Source organism: Delphinapterus leucas, chromosome 14 (genome assembly GCF_059928025.1).
Source record: "Delphinapterus leucas isolate spDelLeu-1000000601 "Yukka" chromosome 14, BTC_Dleu_Yukka2, whole genome shotgun sequence".
Lineage (NCBI taxonomy): Eukaryota > Metazoa > Chordata > Mammalia > Artiodactyla > Monodontidae > Delphinapterus > Delphinapterus leucas.
This window is the reverse complement of record NC_143142.1, coordinates 46,289,138-46,308,527: the sequence shown is the minus strand read 5'-3', so window position 1 is coordinate 46,308,527 and position 19,390 is coordinate 46,289,138. Positions and strand designations below refer to the sequence as shown.

The following is a 19,390-nucleotide window of genomic DNA, read 5'->3' as shown; positions in this document are numbered from 1 at the left end:
AACAAAACAGATGATATAAATGCATCCTTCCATAGCAATGAAAATAAATTACAAGACTGTAGGGACAAATTGCTGTGTAAGCAACTTTCATTAGTCTTTTCTCCTGCATTAAATAATTTCCCGGTCAAACAAGTGAGCTAGTCAAACAGAGCTCTGCCTAGTTTCAACTCTGGCCTTGATCTTTACATATGATTTCTAGTGAAAATCATACATATAATTTAAATTATTTTTCTCTAGAAACAAAGGCATTTCTAAAAACACACACACTTATATATTAAGTGTAATATATCAATATGCTTAGGACATTGTAAAATATCTATCTAAAAATTAGGTGTGGATTTGAAGGGTTTGTCTACATTTATTAAATTTAATTTAGAATCATTAAAGATAGTGTAAATTCTTAGCTTTTATTTTTCCCTAAATAAGAAGTTTTGAACTTTATCTGGTTTTTTTTTCAGAATTGCTAATTATGAAAACTGTTATCACAGTTAGATTTTATCTGGACTGTTGATAAAAGAAAATTATAGTTTGCATTTTAAAAAATACGAATAATAGTAATTTCAAAATATAGTAAATTACTTTTTACAGTTAGTTTCAATTTCACCATTAAAGAAAAATAAAATTTTAGTCTCCAAGTACATACTTTTAAAAATTGCCATAACTGATAATTCAGGGAAATATGTGTTTATGGTTAATATGAGTGTGTAAAGAGATAATGTTTTTATTATAGGAATTATACACTCCTGGTATCTATTCAATGTTAATCATTACCATTAATCACCATTACAGTTCACTGAATGATAACTAAGTACTAGGCAATGTGTTTAGAGAAATCCGTGCATTCAATCTTCATTAGTACATGTGGTCAATACTATAATTGTCTCCATTTTACAGATGAAGAAATTGAGGTTTGGATATTAATTTAGGGCTAAATACAATCCAGAACAATTCAGCCTAAATTTGTTCTTGAGGTGTGGGTTTTACAATAAAGTATAAGAGCCTATTCCAAGTAAATTACTAAGTAAAATATACTACAAAGAATTGACATTATTACAACTTTGAGAATTCAAAATAATTCTGATTTTAATCTAATCTCATAATATCCTTGTGAATTAGGAAGGCTTATGTAAAATAATAACAACAACAATAATAGTAATACTATGGGGTAGGGGAGGGGGTAGAAAAATAAATGGCCCAAATCATCCAAGTTACTTTGGACAAGTAACTGAAATGTTATTGTAGAGTCCTTCTTGGGCACAGAATTGAAGTGATGTTAATGCAAATGTGTATTTCTTGCTACCTCTGAACTCTTGAACACTTTTTGCTCTTGTTTGTAGGAGTGGGACGACTGGGGTGTGGGCGTATCTAATTTGTCTGTTTGGAAGCCATTTCTTCATAGCTACAGAGTTGTGTATGCATCTGTTACCTGTCTTGTACTTCCCTTACCACACTGAAGTGTCAGTGCCTGCTGTTTGTTTTGGAGAACTATGCCAGATGACTAAGAAACCTTGCAACTTTATGGAGCTGGGTCATTCTTTTTCCCATGAGTAGCAACTTAGGCAGAAGACCAAGCAGTTTTCACCACAGTGTCAGGCTCTCAACTGGATTAGTAATTAAAAAACTGCCGAGTCTGCTTAAAAATGTGTTTTGTTGACATAACTTTATTGTGATTTGCTCCGAGTCCAGAAAAAACTCTGAAACAAAGTCACTCTTGGACTTTCAAAGGCAAAACAATGAGATAAAAGGAGGACTTGGTAGAGTCAGAAAACTCTCAGTGTACTTCCTCGATTCTCTGAGCTTTAGTTTTCTCATTTGTGAAATGGTGGGGATAGACTAAATTATATACAGTTACCTTTTCAATTCTGACATCAAATCCCTGTGTGCAGTAGGAAAATATGGAAGTTTTTTGATCACAGTAAAGGCATGATAAAATTGTGGGTTTAAAAGATTACTCTGCCAACAATTGGTGGGAGTGGTGGGAAGAGTCAGTGATTACAGGCCACCAGCAGCTGAGTGTTTTGCATGAAATCAGGCCAGAGATGAGAAGGTGAACAGGAGCAGTGGCCATGGGAACAGACAGGGCAAGATCAAGGGGGAGATACTGCATGGTTGAAATTGACAGGGCTTGAGAACCAATGGGATGTGAGAGTCAAGAGAGGGAAGAATCTCAGGTGGTGGCAGTTTTAAATGGGCAGATCAGGAGCAAGGCCATAGCAGAATTTAGCTGGTTAGAACACATCAAGTTTGAGATGCTAGAGAAAGGCCTGGGCAAAGATGCTTAGCAGTTTGAAATATGACTTGGCACCATGAACAATGGTGGTCCAAGACTGATATATGGAGGAATATCTTCGCAGGTAGGTTAGTTGAAATCATGGGAGAATTTGAAATCCCTCAAGAATACAGCAAAGAAACAGCCTGAGGGTGAGAATGAAACTAGGGGATTCCCTACATTTATATAACTGGGAACAATGACAAGAAATGAGAAACAAAAAGAGAAAAAAGAAGAAGTGGCTAAAAAAAATAGGAAGAAAATATCATTGGATGTCAAGGATGTCAAAGGAAGGGAAAAGTGAAAGACAGATGGGTGTGAACTGTATCAGATATGAAATAGTTTAGCAGAGTGAATCCTGAGGAAATCTGAGATTTTCTGTGACATTGAACAGATGCTTTCAGTTGGATGGAACAGGCCCTTTCTGACTGAAAGAAACTGGGGAATAAGATGGAGGGGAAAAGGACATAAACCATTTTATTTTCTTTTGCCCGTGCTGCGAGGCATGTGGGATCTTAGTTCCCTGATTAGGGATCAAACCTGTGCCCCCTGCAGTGGAAGCATGGAGTCCTAGCCACTGGACAGTCAGGGAATTCCCAAGAGGGCATAAAGATAGTCACTTTTCTAAGAAGTTTGGTGATTAAAAAAAAAACAACAAAAATATGTGATGGTAGAATTAGATGTAGTGTCCAAGGAAATATTTTGGGAGAGGGAGACGGGTTTTTGAAGGAGGAGAAAGAGGAGAGTAAGAAATTTTGATTTGAAAGCAGAGAGGTTCAGAATGAAAGTCCTTGATGGAGATGTCATGATGGGGAGAGTGGGAGGGAATAGGCAGAAAGAAAGGACTTTGAAGACAGAGTAGGGAAGAGAGGAGGATGGAGATGAAAATCACTTGATTGGAGAGAGAAATTGAAGGACACTATCCTGAATGATCTAGACCTTTTCCCTAGAACAAAGATAAGGTTATTTGGGGGCAATTAGGGGACTAGTTTGGATTCTGAAATGAGTTGGGAATATGTTCTGTGGAGACTGTGACAGAGAATCACTTAGAGATGAAGACAGCGTTGTCAAGCTGAGTACATCTCAACTCTCTTGACCTCTGCCTATGGGTGTTGCGGTGAGTCGCTTAGCCATTCGGTGCCTCAGTTTCCTCAACTGTATATGAGACTAAAGCCCTTTCCAATTAAGACATTCTAAGAAAGCAATGCATAATTCACTTAAAGCGCATCCTCAATGAGTCCTCCCTGAATCATTATTTTAGGAGCCAATCCACGTACTTTTTAAAAAAGCCACAAGACACAAAATTGCATGCTAATTTCAATGACTCTCTAATTATACTCATTTTTAGTTAGTTCTTTTGATATTGAGGTTTACATTTCTTTGCATATAATAAAAATGGTCTTGAAAGTAGTAAGTGATTTTTATCAGGAAAACCTCTTGCGTTTAATAATTGTAAGATAGTCTTCCACAGTCTCTTGATAGTTTTTTAAGCATCAAATTCTGATGTGTTTAACTGTTATATACATCACAAGGATGAACCTGAGATAAAGCTAAAATATAATAATTTGCTTCTTTTAAAAAAACCTCCTGTTTTGTCTTTCCTTTATATTACTTGGACAATAGCTATCAGTTTGGAGTTGACAACACCTTGATAGCTCATTCCTCATATTTGTTTATTGGTTTATTTATTTATTTGACAAATACGTATCAAATGTATATCCATACTTGGGTGTGGACCCAAGACTGGATTAAGACTTTCAAAGGGCTTAAGCCCTAAAACTATTATGGTAAGCCTTAGATTAAATGTAAATGTAATAGTGCATCGTAAAAATACATGTTAGGGAAATCCAGCATGATTATTTTCATGTTTAATACCCTGATGATTTTTTGGAGTGTGTGGGGGGAGAAAAAGATAAACTATCCCCAAATTCCCTCTTGATGCCTCTACTTTGTGAATTAGACATCTACTGAGCAACCTTGCACTGGTGCAAGGCACTGTGAAGTATACAAATGTGAATCAGAACAGAACCTGCCCTCCAATAACTTACAGTCAAGTCGTTTTATGAGCAGCAGGCAGCCATTAATTTCTGAAGATGTGGTTTTTCATTAGACAAGGTTGTGCCCTGTGCTCATAGACCAACTGAGAGTATGGATGAGCAGCCAGTGGCATTTAAACCACTTTGACTTGCCTAAGTCCATTAAAGGACCTTGCATGCCAAGCATAGCCAGCAAGGGTGACATGACCCAGTGTTCTGTAAGGGTGTTCCCTCACTGAGGGAAGCATAGTGAGTCTAACTGCAGTACTGAGCATGCATCCTGCTTCTGTGTTAGGCAATGCCTGTTAGGACACAGGGAACCTCAGCAACAGTGTCCTTGAAGAATGTGTGGTGGAGAAAAGAGTTATCAGAAATTAAGAGCTCTGAGTATAGACAGAGTGTTATTTTTCTAGATTCATGAGCCTTGTTAAGTAGGTAAATCTTGTCCTTTAGGGGCCATGCCTTCAGATTTATCCAGTTAGCATTTCCTAGTTCTTTAGGTTTTTTATTACCTAAATCAGACACAGCAAAATGTTTTACTCTGTGGCAACTCAAACCAATTAAATGATGACAAATTTGTACTCTCTATTTTCATAAAAGTGAAAGAACATGGTGATCCTAAATCTGCTGTGAAATTCCAAAGCTTTTAAGAGCATCATCATTTTGCTTAAATACAATTTATAAACTTAACAGGTGAACTGAAATGCTGCTTCCATTTTCTATAAAATATTTTACTTGGGGTTTCCCTGGTGGCGCAGTGGTTGAGAATCTGCCTGCCAATGCAGGGGACACGGGTTCGAGCCCTGGTCTGGGAAGATCCCACATGCCGCGGAGCAACTGGGCCCGTGAGCCACAACTACTGAGCCTGCGCGTCTGGAGCCTGTGCTCCGCAACGGGAGAGGCCGCGATAGTGAGAGGCCTGTGCACCGCGATGAAGAGTGGCCCCCGCTCGCCGCAACTAGAGAAAGCCCTCGCACAGAAACGAAGACCCAACACAGCCAAAAATAAATAAATAAATGAATAAAATTTAAAAAAATATTTTACTGAAGTTCCAATGTCTATAATATGTATCACTGTAATATGTGCACAAGAAAGCATAAAGAATCCTCTCTTTTGCTTCTCTTCTGTTTGGTCTGTACTAGTTTGTTAGTCCTTCTCTTGCTTTAGGCATCAATGAACACAATTATGGAAATTTAAGATGACTGGTTCACATTAAGTTGATGAATTATGTAATAAAGTATATATTACATTCTGTGTATTTTAGCCCTGGTCCTGAGAAATACTCTAAAAACACCTGCTTTATCCTTAATAATTTCAGCTAAGTTCAAACTGTGGAGTTAGCTTATCAGGTGGTCAGAAGGGTTTTTTTTTAAAGGAAGTATTAACCATGGAAAGAAGAGAAGCTAGGCTGGTATGATGAACTGAAAAACTGATCAATCCTGGTAATAGATAAAGATAGGTTTATTTGTTCTTTGAGTGTAAGCTGCAGAAGTTGGCTTTTATAGAAAAAGACATCTTGAGATTTGTATTGATTTGAGGTGACTGATGGGACCAGGTAAAGTCACAAGTAAGTTTTAGAAAGCAACAGAACTATAAAAATTCTACTGGTTCTACTTTGCTTTCCCACAGTCACCATGCCATATCTTATACCACTGTTACAACCATTCACAGAGATTTCTTATATTTGATGCAAAGGTAACATTGTTTTCTGGTCTAGAATCCATTCAAACCACCCATCAGCCCCCTGCCAGCCACACACACTAATCTCATGGAAACGAAAAAGAAAGAAAAATAAATGTAGCATCAACATCATTTATTTGGCTTGCAGTGTTATAACAGCTGCAAACTATTGTCTGTCCAGCCGACTTGTCTAAATAATGGAATAGTCCTGTGACAATCTTGGTCTCTATAAGAGCAGGTTCTTCAGCTTTATTCTGCCTGATCTAACACATTAATTTGAACAAGGTCTAAAACTTAAAGGTACATTGAGCAGACTACACAACATACTTGTAAATACATGGTTGCCCAGCTCTCGGTGGGTTTGCATTAAAGATACTACCAGCTTAAATGTCTTAAAGGTCTTCAAAATTGTCCAAATATGCTCCCTAATGTAGATTTTCACTTACCAACTTTGAGCAGAGAAGAATATAAAGACTTTACATAGATTTCTTTCTTTTTTTTTTAATTGGTAAAAGCAAACATTCAGAATAAGGCAAGCGGAAAAGTAAGAGGAAGAGTTTGCTATAGTGATGGTTAATTTTCAGAAAAAAAGTATTTTAAAGCAAAAATATATTGGATAGCTCCAAAGGACATTTATCCAAATCATCTGGTAAAATCAGTAGTAAAAATTGTGATTTTCTACACCTCAGAAAGTGAAATTTTTTACAAAAAATGTTATGATAACATGAAATGAAACATCTCAATTCTTTATAAGTTCTTTGAGAAACAATTTTTGTAAGGTGTATGAGAAACTTATGATTGATTCCAAAGCAAAATATGGCAACAAACAAACAACCTACATATAAACAAACAAAAACTATCCAGACTCAGAAAATAAAGTACAGGGCTTCCCTGGTGGTGCAGTGGTTAAGAATCTGCCTGCCAATGCAGGGCACAGGGGTTCGAGCCCTGGCCCGGGAAGATCCCACATGCCGCGGAGCAACTAAGCCCTGTGCACTACAACTACTGAGCCTGCGCTCTAAGAGCCCGTGAGCCACAGCTACTGAAGCCCATATGCCTAGAGTCCGTGCTCCACAGCAGGAGAAGCCACCGCAATGAGAAACCCACAAGCGGCAAGGAAGAGTAGCCCCTGCTCGCCGCAACTAAAGAAAGCCCACGTGCAGCAACAAAGACCCAATGCAGCCAAAAATAAATAAATAATTTTTAAAAAAGAAAGAAAATAAAGTACAAATGCCCAGAAATCTCTCTACAAAGAAAGTTCAATGAGGATACATGATTTTGATAAAATGATATATTGTACTGAAGAACGACTAGTTACAATTGGCTGTTTAAAGGAATTTTATAGGATGTAATTAGTTAGAAATAATCATAAAAATAGTAAAAGAAGGCATCTTATAGATTCAATGAAAGTACATAAGCATCTGAATAAACTTTAATCAACTGACACTATAATAGGCCTTAATTGGATCAAGTTTATATGAAATTAAAAATAAAAGTATTTTATTATTGCATAATTAACAAGCGCTCCTATGTTCAAATGATGTACTCTGTGGTGCTCATTAATCCCTGCTGTGTCCCAAATTATGATATCGTCTCATCCTCAGGATCACGTCCATGGAATAAGGCTAATGTTTGAAGGGCAGTTTGGAACTACAGCTACAGCTTACTGATGCTCATTTATAACTAAATTCACTGGCTATGGCCTCTCAATTAAAAGTGAATTCAAGTTAACCAGCATATGTTGAATCAAAGATCTAACTTGTTATTATAGAAACCCAACAATCCAGTTCAAAAATTAAGCAAGTAGAGACACATATGCACCACAGCACTACATCTTGCCAAAATGTAGGACAATTTACCTGACACTCATCTTTTTGGATTATATTAACCTTATTGTGATAAAGACTACGATTTTCAATTTTTCAACATAAGTGAAATTGAGGCAACACACTGGTGTTTCCCTTAGAATTATCTCTAAAGAGAAGACTAGTAACATGTAGGGGGGCAATGATAAAGCATTCTGTTACATTTCTCTGATCATAAAATGTACAACTTTTATGTCACAGTCATTACTGACCTTCCAGTAGTAAGAACCAGTATCATAATAATTATACTTACTCCTTTATTATAGCCATTCCTTCACCTACTATGTCATTTATAAATCTCCTGTACCGCCATTCTTTTTGAAATTAAAAAATGTTGTTTTAAATGAAGTTATAGTTTATCACTGTGGGGCTTCTGATATTAGTGATATGGACCCCCAACCACATATGGAACCGTTGAGATTGTTTGGATGGTGAAGCCAGTCACAAACAGCTATGATTTTAATTTGTATGGATCCTAATTTTATGTTTTAAAATTTAGAGTGAATCTACTAGCAAAGATACCAAAAGTATTGGAAAATGTCTAGGTTAAAAATCAAGATACACCTGTGAGATTGGTTTTCAAAGCCTACCTGCAAAAGAGAATTTGAACAACAAAATGCTATTAAGTAGTGATATGACTTTCCCAAATTCAGTGTTTTCCTGGCATGACTTAGCAATGACTTCGATGTCAGAGATGTGATATGATGAGTTAACCCTGATGCGTTAATATGATCTTGAGTCTTCAATTAAGGAGAGAAACACTATTTAAAAATCTAGTTCATAAAAATCACCTTATCATTAACATAAACCTTTAACGGGTTTAGGTTGGAAGTAACATAAAAAAACATTTAAAGTCCTCACTTGTTTACAGTGAAATGATGATGGAAAGTTTTTAACAGGATCCACTTACCAGGAAAATGAACAGCACTGCAGCTGTTCTGAAGAAGGGCCAGTTCATTGCTGCTGGGTTCTCTTACATCCAAGACCAAGGGAGTTTTGTTTGTTCTTCTCTGTTCTTTTTCCTCCCCCCACTCAGCTGATGTCTGCTTAAAATAATTTCTCAGTAGATGTTCTTATGTGCAGGCTTTGAGGTGTTTCTTTCTTCTCTGGGAGCAGGTCTGAATGTGCGTATAACCTGTCTAGATCCCCACCCTAAAAACTTGGGCTGGTCTCAATGCAGCGCTTAACAAGATTATCATTGCTCTCGGGTAAAAGCTTGGGGACACACCCTCTTCTAGCTGAAAGGCAGCTCTTTGTGAGGCATGGAAGATTCATTCCTTTATTGAAGGTTTCCAGTGGTAGGCATTTAAAATGATCAGAAGTGTGGAGAGTTGTACAACTGATAAGGGCTTTTCACCCTATGCTTTATTTACAGGTTGTTTAGCTTCTTCCCATGCTAAAAAGGCAAGTGGAGTCTGGAAGTTTATATTATTCAAAGAGGATTATCTGGCCCATGCTCCTTGCCAGATCTTCAGATCACAGTAGAAAATTATAAACTTTCCATTTCAGTGGTCTTTAGGAAACAGTCATTTTCTAAGCTATTTTTTAAGAGACAGAAAATTTGCTAATGTAAAAGTGAGGATTATTTTTTAAAGCATTAGTTCATACAAGCAAAACTGTGATACTTATAATGTTCCTTGCATAAATCACAATTCCTTTTAAGTGACTAGCCTAAGTCCAGGGAAGTCTCTGTGTTCTCTCTAAATGAATACCTTCCTTCCCCAATTATTTTTCTCTCTTTAAGTTTCTGTCCTCTTCAAATGCAGTAAAACAAAATTTAAAATATCACTAAGCCAGCTTAAAAGTAAACAATCAAATCCACCAATTAAAGTCCTGTTGATAATTTTAAAAATGAGGATCAGAGCCTGAAATGCTAATGGAAACACAGAAAGCTGTTCTTCAGGTGAGGTGGGTTAAAAGTCAATGACGATTCCCGAGCCCAGAGCCAAGAATCTATATAGTGAGCCAATTAGAGCACAGGGAATACACTGGAGAAAAGGCTGCCCACACATGCAAATGGGAAACTGAATGCAGCCCTGAAGTCTGTGAAAATAAATAATGACTCTCACAGGGAAGCCTTTGGAAGTGTTCTGGGGGTAACCTCCTGTTCACCTGGCAATGTCTCGTATAAATATTGTGAGTGGCAGGAAGTCTATGGAGATCGAAATGGCAGTCTGGAAAAAGAGATCTATCTGATAAGATGTTGATTATGGTCAAAAGGTGTTAAAAATTGTCCCAGAAAGGAAGGCTATCTCTGAGGGTCAGAGGTTCTCTAGAATGCTGTCATTTCACTGCAGGTATGTGGCAAAGAAGGTTCCTCCACACTGACTTGAAATTTCATGCTATTCATCATGGAGTTTATAGGGAAGGAGATAGGCTCCCTATATTTACTTGAAGTGCATAAGAATGCTTATGATAGGGATTGGTTGATGTGAATTAATAAAATAAAAGGAGATGATCAGGCCAAATTTCTTATTCATCAAGTAAGATAGAACATAAGTATCGACCTATGACTTAGTCTGAGTAATGTATTAGTAGTAGGACCGTCTGACCATGAATGACTGAAGACTCACTGGGCACTGGAGGCGAAAGGACTTGCTCCTGCAAGCTTTCCACTGGCCAGTGAATGTTTTATCCACCTTGAATTCTGGGCGTGGTGCTAAGATGTACAGAGGGCCTCTTCATCCATGGAATGACTCTTCCCCACGCCCAGTTCTGACTCCACCCCTAGCTCAAGGCCTTGTTCCACGGTACCAACCAACTAGAGCATCCTAAGGCAGCAAAGGCTCCAGTAGCTTTCTGGAGAGGAGGTGTGGCAGAACTCCGATGCTGCAGAACAGTGGCTATGTTAATTGTCACATGAGAACTAGTGACATTAAGCAAGAAATGGGGAAGGGAGTTTATGAACCACCATCCCTCCTCCTTCATCTCTTTCTCTGCCTTTTTCTTTCCTACTCATCTTAATGTCCTTAGAACAGTATCGTCCAATAGACAACTTCCTGAAATGTGGAAACATTCTCTATCTGTGCATCCACTATGGTAGCCACTAACCATATGTGGCTATTGAACATTGGAAATGTAACTAATAGGACTAAGGAACTGAATTTTTAACTTTAAGTTAAATTTAAATAGCCACATGTGGCCAGTGGTTACCATATTGCCCAGTGCAGAGAGGTTAGAGCATCACTGCTTTTATTATCTTCCATCTTATTCTAAGCCTTAATTCCTGTTCTTTATAAAGTCAGCTCCTTCTAATTAAATCTACCCTATTCTTTTGCTCAGTTGAGGGAACTCTAGCTTTCTACTTTTCCATTCAGCACATTTGATTCCTTTTCCTTTATGCATTTCTGTTATCTCAATTGCCAAGTCCCTTATTTTTGACTCCTTGCTGATCCTATTTCTTAATGCCAATGAATTGAGAAACTTTAAAACATAGGTAGGCAAGAGCACACACCTCTCTCATTTCTATGGTCATGTTTTCTCAGGTATTTCTTCCAGGCCCCTTATCTGTAACCTCATACCCCACTGTGGCATAAGTGCTGTATAAGGTTGCTTCTTCTCTCTGGTCTCACTGTACCCTGTTTCTACTATGAACAATGTTCATTATGTGCACCTCCACTTACATACCAACAGTTCTCACTTTATGGGAATTTTATGAAATTTGGGGTGATTTTTCTGTTTTTTTTTTTCTTTTTCTGGTGTTTTCTGGTAAGCTGACAGATTTTCTCACAAGGGTCAAAATTCTTCTGGGAGATAATTTTGCTCTCTCATAAGGCACTGCACACCCTAGAATGTCAACCCAAGTGTCTACATTTCTATATTTTTTCACAGCTTGGGATACTGTAATACCCTCTTGAAAGACAAAATAATCAGCATCTTTCACAAGAGGTGATGGATTCTACTGATCTAGAATTTCTTAAGCCTTATTAAAGTGACTATTCTATCTCCCTTCATTTACACAACACCCATAGCATGGACTCATATATTCCAGAGAAAAACTTTGGAATATGTTTTTATGTTATATGTGAGCCTCTGGTGTCATATATGTATCTAAATTACCTTAATCAGCTCTAGAAATTGTTTAAAAAATAGGTGAAAGATTTTTTTTTAAATGTTAAAAGTGGAGAATTGAGATAAATGTTAAGGATAATAGGAACAGAAACGTTTGTATTTCCCTCTATATTAATGTTCCTATGAGATGTATTGATTCCAGGTCTTTTTTTAAAAATAAATTTATTTATTTATTTAATTTTTATTTTGGCTGTGTTTGGTCTTTGTTGCTGCACGTGGGCTTTCTTTTGTGGTGAGCAGGGGCTACTCTTCTTTGCGGTGCGTGGGCTTCTCATTGCGGTGGCTTCTCTTTTTGCTGAGCACGGGCTGTAGGCGCGCGGGCTTCAGTAGTTGTGGCATGTGGACTCAGTAGTTGTGGCTCGCGGGCTCTAGAGTACAGGCTCAGTAATTGTGGTGCACGGGCTTAGTTGCTCCGCAGTATGTGGGATCTTCCTGGACGAGGGCTCGAACCTACGTCCCCTGCACTGGCAGGCAGATTCTTGACCACTGTGCCACCAGGGAAGTCCCTTGATTCTAGGTCTTGCTCACATTGTTTAAAGTCAGACTATTCCTCAATGAGTCACAAAAAAGTCTGGGGGATGGAGGCTGCTTTAGATTAAATGAGACTTTGTGTATAACAGTCAAATGCAATGTCTGATACTTAATGGGATTCCTGATTTGAACAAAACAGCTACAGAAATAACTTTGGGAACTAAAAATAGAACTACCATATGACCCAGCAATCCCACTACTGGGCATATACCCTGAGAAAACCATAACTCAAAAAGAGACATGTACCACAATGTTCATTGCAGCACTATTTACAATTGCCAGGACATGGAAGCAACCTAAGTGTCCATCGACAGATGAATGGATAAAGAAGATGTGGCACATATATACAATGGAATATTACTCAGCCATAAAAAGAAATGAAATTGAATTATTTATAGTGAGGTGGATGGACCTAGATTCTGTCACACAGAGTGAAGTAAGTCAGAAAGAGAAAATCAAATACCGTATGCTAACACACACATATGGAATCAAAAAAAAAAAAAAAAGTTCTGAAGAACCTAGGGGCAGGATAGGAATAAAGACGCAAACGCAGAGAGTGGACTTGAGGACGTGGGGAGGGGCAAGGGTAAGCTGGGGCGAAGTGAGAGAGTGGCATGGACATATATACACTACCAAATGTAAAATAGATAGCTAGTGGGAAGCAGCCACATAGCACAGGGAGATCAGCTGGGTGTTTTGTGACCACCTAGAGGGGTGGGATAGGGAGGGTGGGAGGGAGGGAGACAAAAGAGGGAAGAGATATGGGGATATATGTATAGGTATAGCTGATTCACTTTGTTATAAAGCAGAAACTAACACACCATTGTAAAGCAATTATACTCCAATAAAGATGTTAAAAAAAAAAGAGAAAGAAATAACTTTGGGGCTCTTTGGGAAAATTTAAATATAGACTGTTGGGGAATTATTATAACTTTTATTAGTACTAACCTGACTTGAACAAAACACCTATAGAAATAACTTTGGGGGTATTTGAGAACATTTAAATATAGACTGTTGGGGAATTATTATAAATTTTATTAGTACTATGTCCTATTTATTAATGATTTATTAATATCATTTATTGTATCAATTAATTTATATTTATTATGATATTTATTTATTATAATTATATAAAATTATACAATTGATTATGATTGGCTAATTATATTTCTATTTATTAATATATTTATTGATATGTCTTTATTTTTAAAGATACATGCTAAATTATGTAGGAACAAAATCTCATGATGACAGAAATATTTTTAATGGTAATTCAGCAATAAAATAGCTGAAGTAAATATGGCAAAACGTTAATTGTTAAAGCTAAATGATAGCATATGGTTTTCTCCTTGTTTTCTGTATATTTGAGAATTTTCATAATAAATTTAAAAATAATGGACTAAAGTAGGTGTTGGCAAATTATAGCCATGGGCCAAATCTGGCTCATTTCCTTGTTATTTTATTGGAACACAACCATACTCACTGGCTTATGTATTGTCTATGGCTACTTTCCCTTTACAACAGCAGAGCTGAGTAGTTATGACAGAGACCAAGTAGCCTGCCAAGCCTAAAATAATTACTTATCTTGACCTTTACAGAAAAAGTTTGCTAACTCCTGCATCAAATGAATAGTTTGTAATACAAAATATGATTCATTAGTACATTAGTTGATTTTAGGAGAATTCAGAAGATTGATCTAGAGAGTGTGCACAGAAATCAGGAAGCAATTAATTATTGAAGAAAAGATACATCTTGATAATCAAATTATATTTTTAGTTTTATATTTTCAGAAAGACTTTATTTAATTGACTAGAATAATCTATAGTCTAACTCTTCTTCCTTTCCTTTAAATTGGATATAAGGAAAACTTTTTCATTTTTCTCTAGTCAGTTCTAGAATGAGAGTCCAACATCATCACATCTTACGTGTTTTTCTCTATATAGAAAGAATATTCATTAGCAGGGGAAAATCTCATGTGATTTTGAAAACACTGGACTTTACTTAAATATTTTATGATTAAATGAAGATGATTTTTATTGTCGGTTTTTTAAAAAATATATTTAAAAATATTTCTAATTGAACATCCACTGCATGCTCAGTACTATGCTTGGTGCTATGTAATATTCAAAATAATTTTGAACCCTATTCTTAAAAAGGTTACACTATAGTTGCAAACATCCTGAAACAAAAGTATTACTACTCCTTTCTGGAAGACTGTCCGATTCACACACATATGTGTATCAGCTACCACCACAGGGTACTCTTTGAATTTCATGTGCAAGTTCAGTCCTCCCTTTTACCTATAATAAATTGTCATCAATTCAGTTCTACAATATTTTTTTCTGTGGCCTTCTCTGTGTCTATACTAGGCATGGGAGTTGCAAAGATGGATGCAATATGGTCCTTGCCCTTAAGTGGCTCCAAGCTAGCTGGGATGAGAAAGAAAACACACTTTTTCCCAACTTGCTAAATAGAAACATGCACAAGGTGCTTTGGGAATCCTACACATTTATGATACAATAGAATTGATCCCTAAAATGCTTGATTTCTTCTTTTCTTTGTAGCTTACCTAACTCAACTCTTGATATACTTTAAATTTGTATCTGTGCCTTTCTGTCTTCATTTTTGCTGTCATAGATCCCCTCCTGGCCCTCTTCACCTGACATTGCCGGGCCACACCTCTAATTGCGCCTCTGCGTTCTTATCTTTAGTTTTGTATTCCTCTTCCAGAATATTATTTCTGAAACATTGCTTTCCTTATGTCATGCCTCTTCTTGGGTAACTACAGTAATCATATTTCCTCCCAAATGAAAACGTCTTAATATTGCAACCTCTCAGAGGCAAATTTATGTCTCCAACTTATTTACTGTATCTGGTGCAAACAAAATGCAGTCACCCTCTAACATTTCAAGATTTTCCACCATTGCCTTTCATTTTTGAAGACTCTGCTTTTGGTGATGATGATGATGATACTGTCATGTTTCAGGGTAATATATTCATTGATAGCTGTCTAGAATATTTTCCATTTAGGGGTGACCATATATTCTATGAGATGATAAAAATTTACTTCATCATTTTCAGGAACTGTTATTTGACTGCAGTTTAAAAAATTCAGTTCCACCAACATTCTTTTTTCGGGAGCACAGGCTCTGGACACGCAGGCTCAGCGGCCATGGCTCACGGGCCCAGCCGCTCCGTGGCATGTGGGATCCTCCCGGACCAGGGAACGAACCCGTGACCCCTGCATCCGCAGGCGGACTCTCAACCACTGCGCCACCAGGGAAGCCCCTCCACCAACATTCTTGAGCCCTACTAGGGACTGTACTAGTTTTTAGGAGAGGTAAAAATGGGTAATATGAAGAACCTAGGGGTAAGACAGGAATAAAGACACAGACCTACTAGAGAATGGACTTGAGGATATGGGGAGGGGGAAGGGTGAGCTGTGACAAAGCGAGAGAGAGGCATGGACATATATACACTACCAAACGTAAGGTAGATAGCTAGTGGGAAGCAGCTGCATAGCACAGGGAGATCAGCTGGGTGCTTTGTGACCGCCTGGAGGGGTGGGATAGGGAGTGTGGGAGGGAGGGAGACGCAAGAGGGAAGAGATATGGGAACATATGTATATGTATAACTGATTCATTTTGTTATAAAGCAGAAACTAACACACCATTGTAAAGCAATTATACCCCAATAAAAATGTAAAAAAAAAATGGGTAATAGAAGTTTCTGTCTTGATGAACTGGTTTGCAAGGCAGAAATAGAGACACAGATATAGAGAACAAACGTATGGACACCAAGCGGGGGAAGGGGACTGGGATACATTGGGAGATTGGGATTGACATATATACACTAATGTGTATAAAATAGACAACTAATGAGAACCTGCTATATAGCACAGGGAGCTCCACTTCACTATACAGTAGAAACTAACACAACATAGTAAAACAACTATACTCCAATTTTAAAAAATAAATAAAGCAAAGCTGAAATACTGAAAAAGAAAAAAGGAGGTTCCTGTCTTTAAGAAGGCTATAATCTTGACTGGCTCTCAAAGGGGTGATGAGTTTTGTCTCTATTACAAGGCACATTGATGTATGTGTGATAGGAAATGCATATAGTGAGTGTTCTGAGTCCTACAAAAGGGAAATAACTTCCACATTAAGGGAACTGGAGAACACTTCATGGAAGAGGTAGCTTTTGAAATTTTTAGGATGACTACATTCTCAACAAATGGAGATATAGATGGGAAAGAAGGCAGAAAGGGATATGTATTTTTCAGGGCAAAAAGGAGTCAGTTGGACCTAAGTATATTTTTTATGTTGTTGAAGGTAGCAGGGCTGATGAGTTGGCAGAATGTGGAGGACTTTGAATGCCCTGCTGAGGAATCTGCATGGTATTATATGGCAGACAAAGAACTACTGTGGGCTTTTTTTTTTTACATCTTTATTGGAGTATAATTGCTTTATAACGGTGTGTTAGTTTCTGCTTTATAACAAAGTGAATCAGTTATACATATACATATGTTCCCATATCTCTTCCCTCTTGCGTCTCCCTCCCTCCCACACTCCCTATCCCACCCCTCCAGGCGGTCACAAAGCACCCAGCTGATCTCCCTGTGCTATGCAGCTGCTTCCCACTAGCTATTTACCTTATGTTTGGTAGTGTATATATGTCCATGCCTCTCTCTTACTTTGTCACAGCATACCATTCCCCCTCCCCATATCCTCAAGTCCATTCTCTAGTAGGTCTGTGTCTTTATTTCTGTCTTACCCCCAGGTTCTTCATGACATTTTTTTTCTTAAATTACATATATATGTGTTAGTATACGATATTTGTCTTTCTCTTTCTGACTTACTTCACTCTGCGTGACAGATATTACGTCTATCCACCTCATTACAAATAGCTCAATTTCGTTTCTTTTTTATGGCTGAGTAATATTCCATTGTATATATGTGCCACATCTTCTTTATCCATTCATCCGATGATGGACACTTAGGTTGTTTCCATCTCCAGGCTATTGTAAATAGAGCTGCAATGAACATTTTGGTACATGACTCTTTTTGAATTATGGTTTTCTCAGGGTATATGCCCAGTAGTGGGATTGCTGGGTCATATGGTAGTTCTATTTGTAGTTTTTAAGGAACCTCCATACTGTTCTCCATAGTGGCTGTACCAATTCACATTCCCACCAGCAGTGCAAGAGTGTTCCCTTTTCTCCACACCCTCTCCAGCATTTATTTCTAGATTTTTTGATGATGGCCATTCTGACTGCTGTGAGATGATATCTCATTATAGTTTTGATTTGCGTTTCTCTGATGACTAATGATGTTGAGCATTCTTTCATGTGTTTGTTGGCAGTCTGTATATCTTCTTTGGAGAAATGTCTATTTAGGTATTCTGCCCATTTTTGGATTGGGTTGTTTGTTTTTTTTTTGATATTGACCTGCATGAGCTGCTTGTAAATTTTGGAGATTAATCCTTTGTCAGTTTCTTCATTTGCAAATATTTTCTCCCATTCTGAGGGTTGTCTTTTGGTCTTGTTTATGGTTCCCTTTGCTGTGCAAAAGCTTTGAGGTTTCATTAGGTCCCATTGTTTATTTCTGTTTTTATTTCTATTTCTCCAGGAGGTGGGTCAAAAAGGATTTTGCTGTGATTTATGTCATAGAGTGTTCTGCCTATGTTTTCCTCTAAGAGTTTGATAGTTTCTGGACTTATATTTAGGTCTTTAATCCATTTTGAGCTTATTTTTGTGTATGGTGTTAGGGAGTGATCTAATCTCATATTTTTACATGTACCTGTCCAGTTTTCCCAGCACCACTTATTGAAGGGGCTGTCTTTCTCCACTGTACATTCCTGCCTCCCTTATCAAAGATAAGGTGACCATATGTCCGTGGGTTTATCTGTGGGCTTTCTATCTTGTTCCATTGATCTATTTCTCTGTTTTTGTGCCAGTACCATACTGTCTTGATTACTGTAGCTTTGTGGTATAGTCTGATGTCAGGGAGCCTGATTCCTCCAGCTCCGTTTTTCATTCTCAAGACTGCTTTGGCTATTTGGGGTCTTTTGTGTTTCCATACAAATTGTGAAATTTTTTGTCCTAGTTCTGTGAAAAATGCCAGTGGTAGTTTGATTGGGATTGCATTGAATCTGTAGATTGCTTTGGGTAGTATAGTCATTTTCACAATGTTGATTCTTCCAATCCAAGAACATGGTATATCTCTCCATCTATTTGTATCATCTTTAATTTCTTTCATCAGTGTCTTATAATTTTCTGCATACATATCTTTTTTCTCTTTAGGTAGGTTTATTCCAAGATATTTTATTCTTTATGTTGCAATGGTAAATGGGAGTGTTTTCTTGATTTCACTTTCAGATTTTTCATCATTAGTGTATAGGAATGCAAGAGATTTCTGTGCATTAATTTTGTTTCCTGCTACTTTACCAAATTCATTGATTAGCTCTAGTAGTTTTCTGGTAGCATCTTTAGGATTCTCTATGTATAGTATCATGTCATCTGCAAACAGTGACAGCTTTACTTCTTCTTTTCCGATTGGGATTCATTTTATTTCCTTTTCTTCTCTGATTGCTGTGGCTAAAACTTCCAAAGCTATGTTGAATAAGAGTGGTGAGAGTGGGCAACCTTGTCTTGTTCCTGATCTTAGTGGAAATCGTTTCAGTTTTTCACCATTGAGAATGATGTTGGCTGTGGGTTTGTCTTATAGGGCCTTTATTATGTTGAGGAAAGTTTCCTCTGTGCCTACTTTCTGCAGGGATTTTATCATAAATGGGTGTTGAATTTTGTCAAAAGCTTTCTCTGCATCTATTGAGATGATCATGTGGTTTTTCTCCTTCAATTTGTTAATATGGTTTATCACATTGATTGATTTGCGTATATTGAAGAATCCATGCATTCCTGGAATAAACCCCACTTGATC

General features: G+C 37.4%; 1 protein-coding gene across 1 annotated transcript in view; it reads right to left on the bottom strand.

Moving 5' to 3' along the window:
• Nucleotides 1-9,000, bottom strand: part of DSG1 (desmoglein 1) — a 41,687-nt gene extending 32,687 nt beyond the window's left edge. Inside the window, exon 1 of the mRNA XM_022586780.3 lies at nt 8,761-9,000. Coding sequence (XP_022442488.1) covers nt 8,761-8,808 — 48 coding nt within the window. The 5' untranslated portion in view covers nt 8,809-9,000. The remainder of the gene's footprint in view (nt 1-8,760) is intronic.
• Between the last annotated feature and the right edge of the window lie 10,390 nt (nt 9,001-19,390).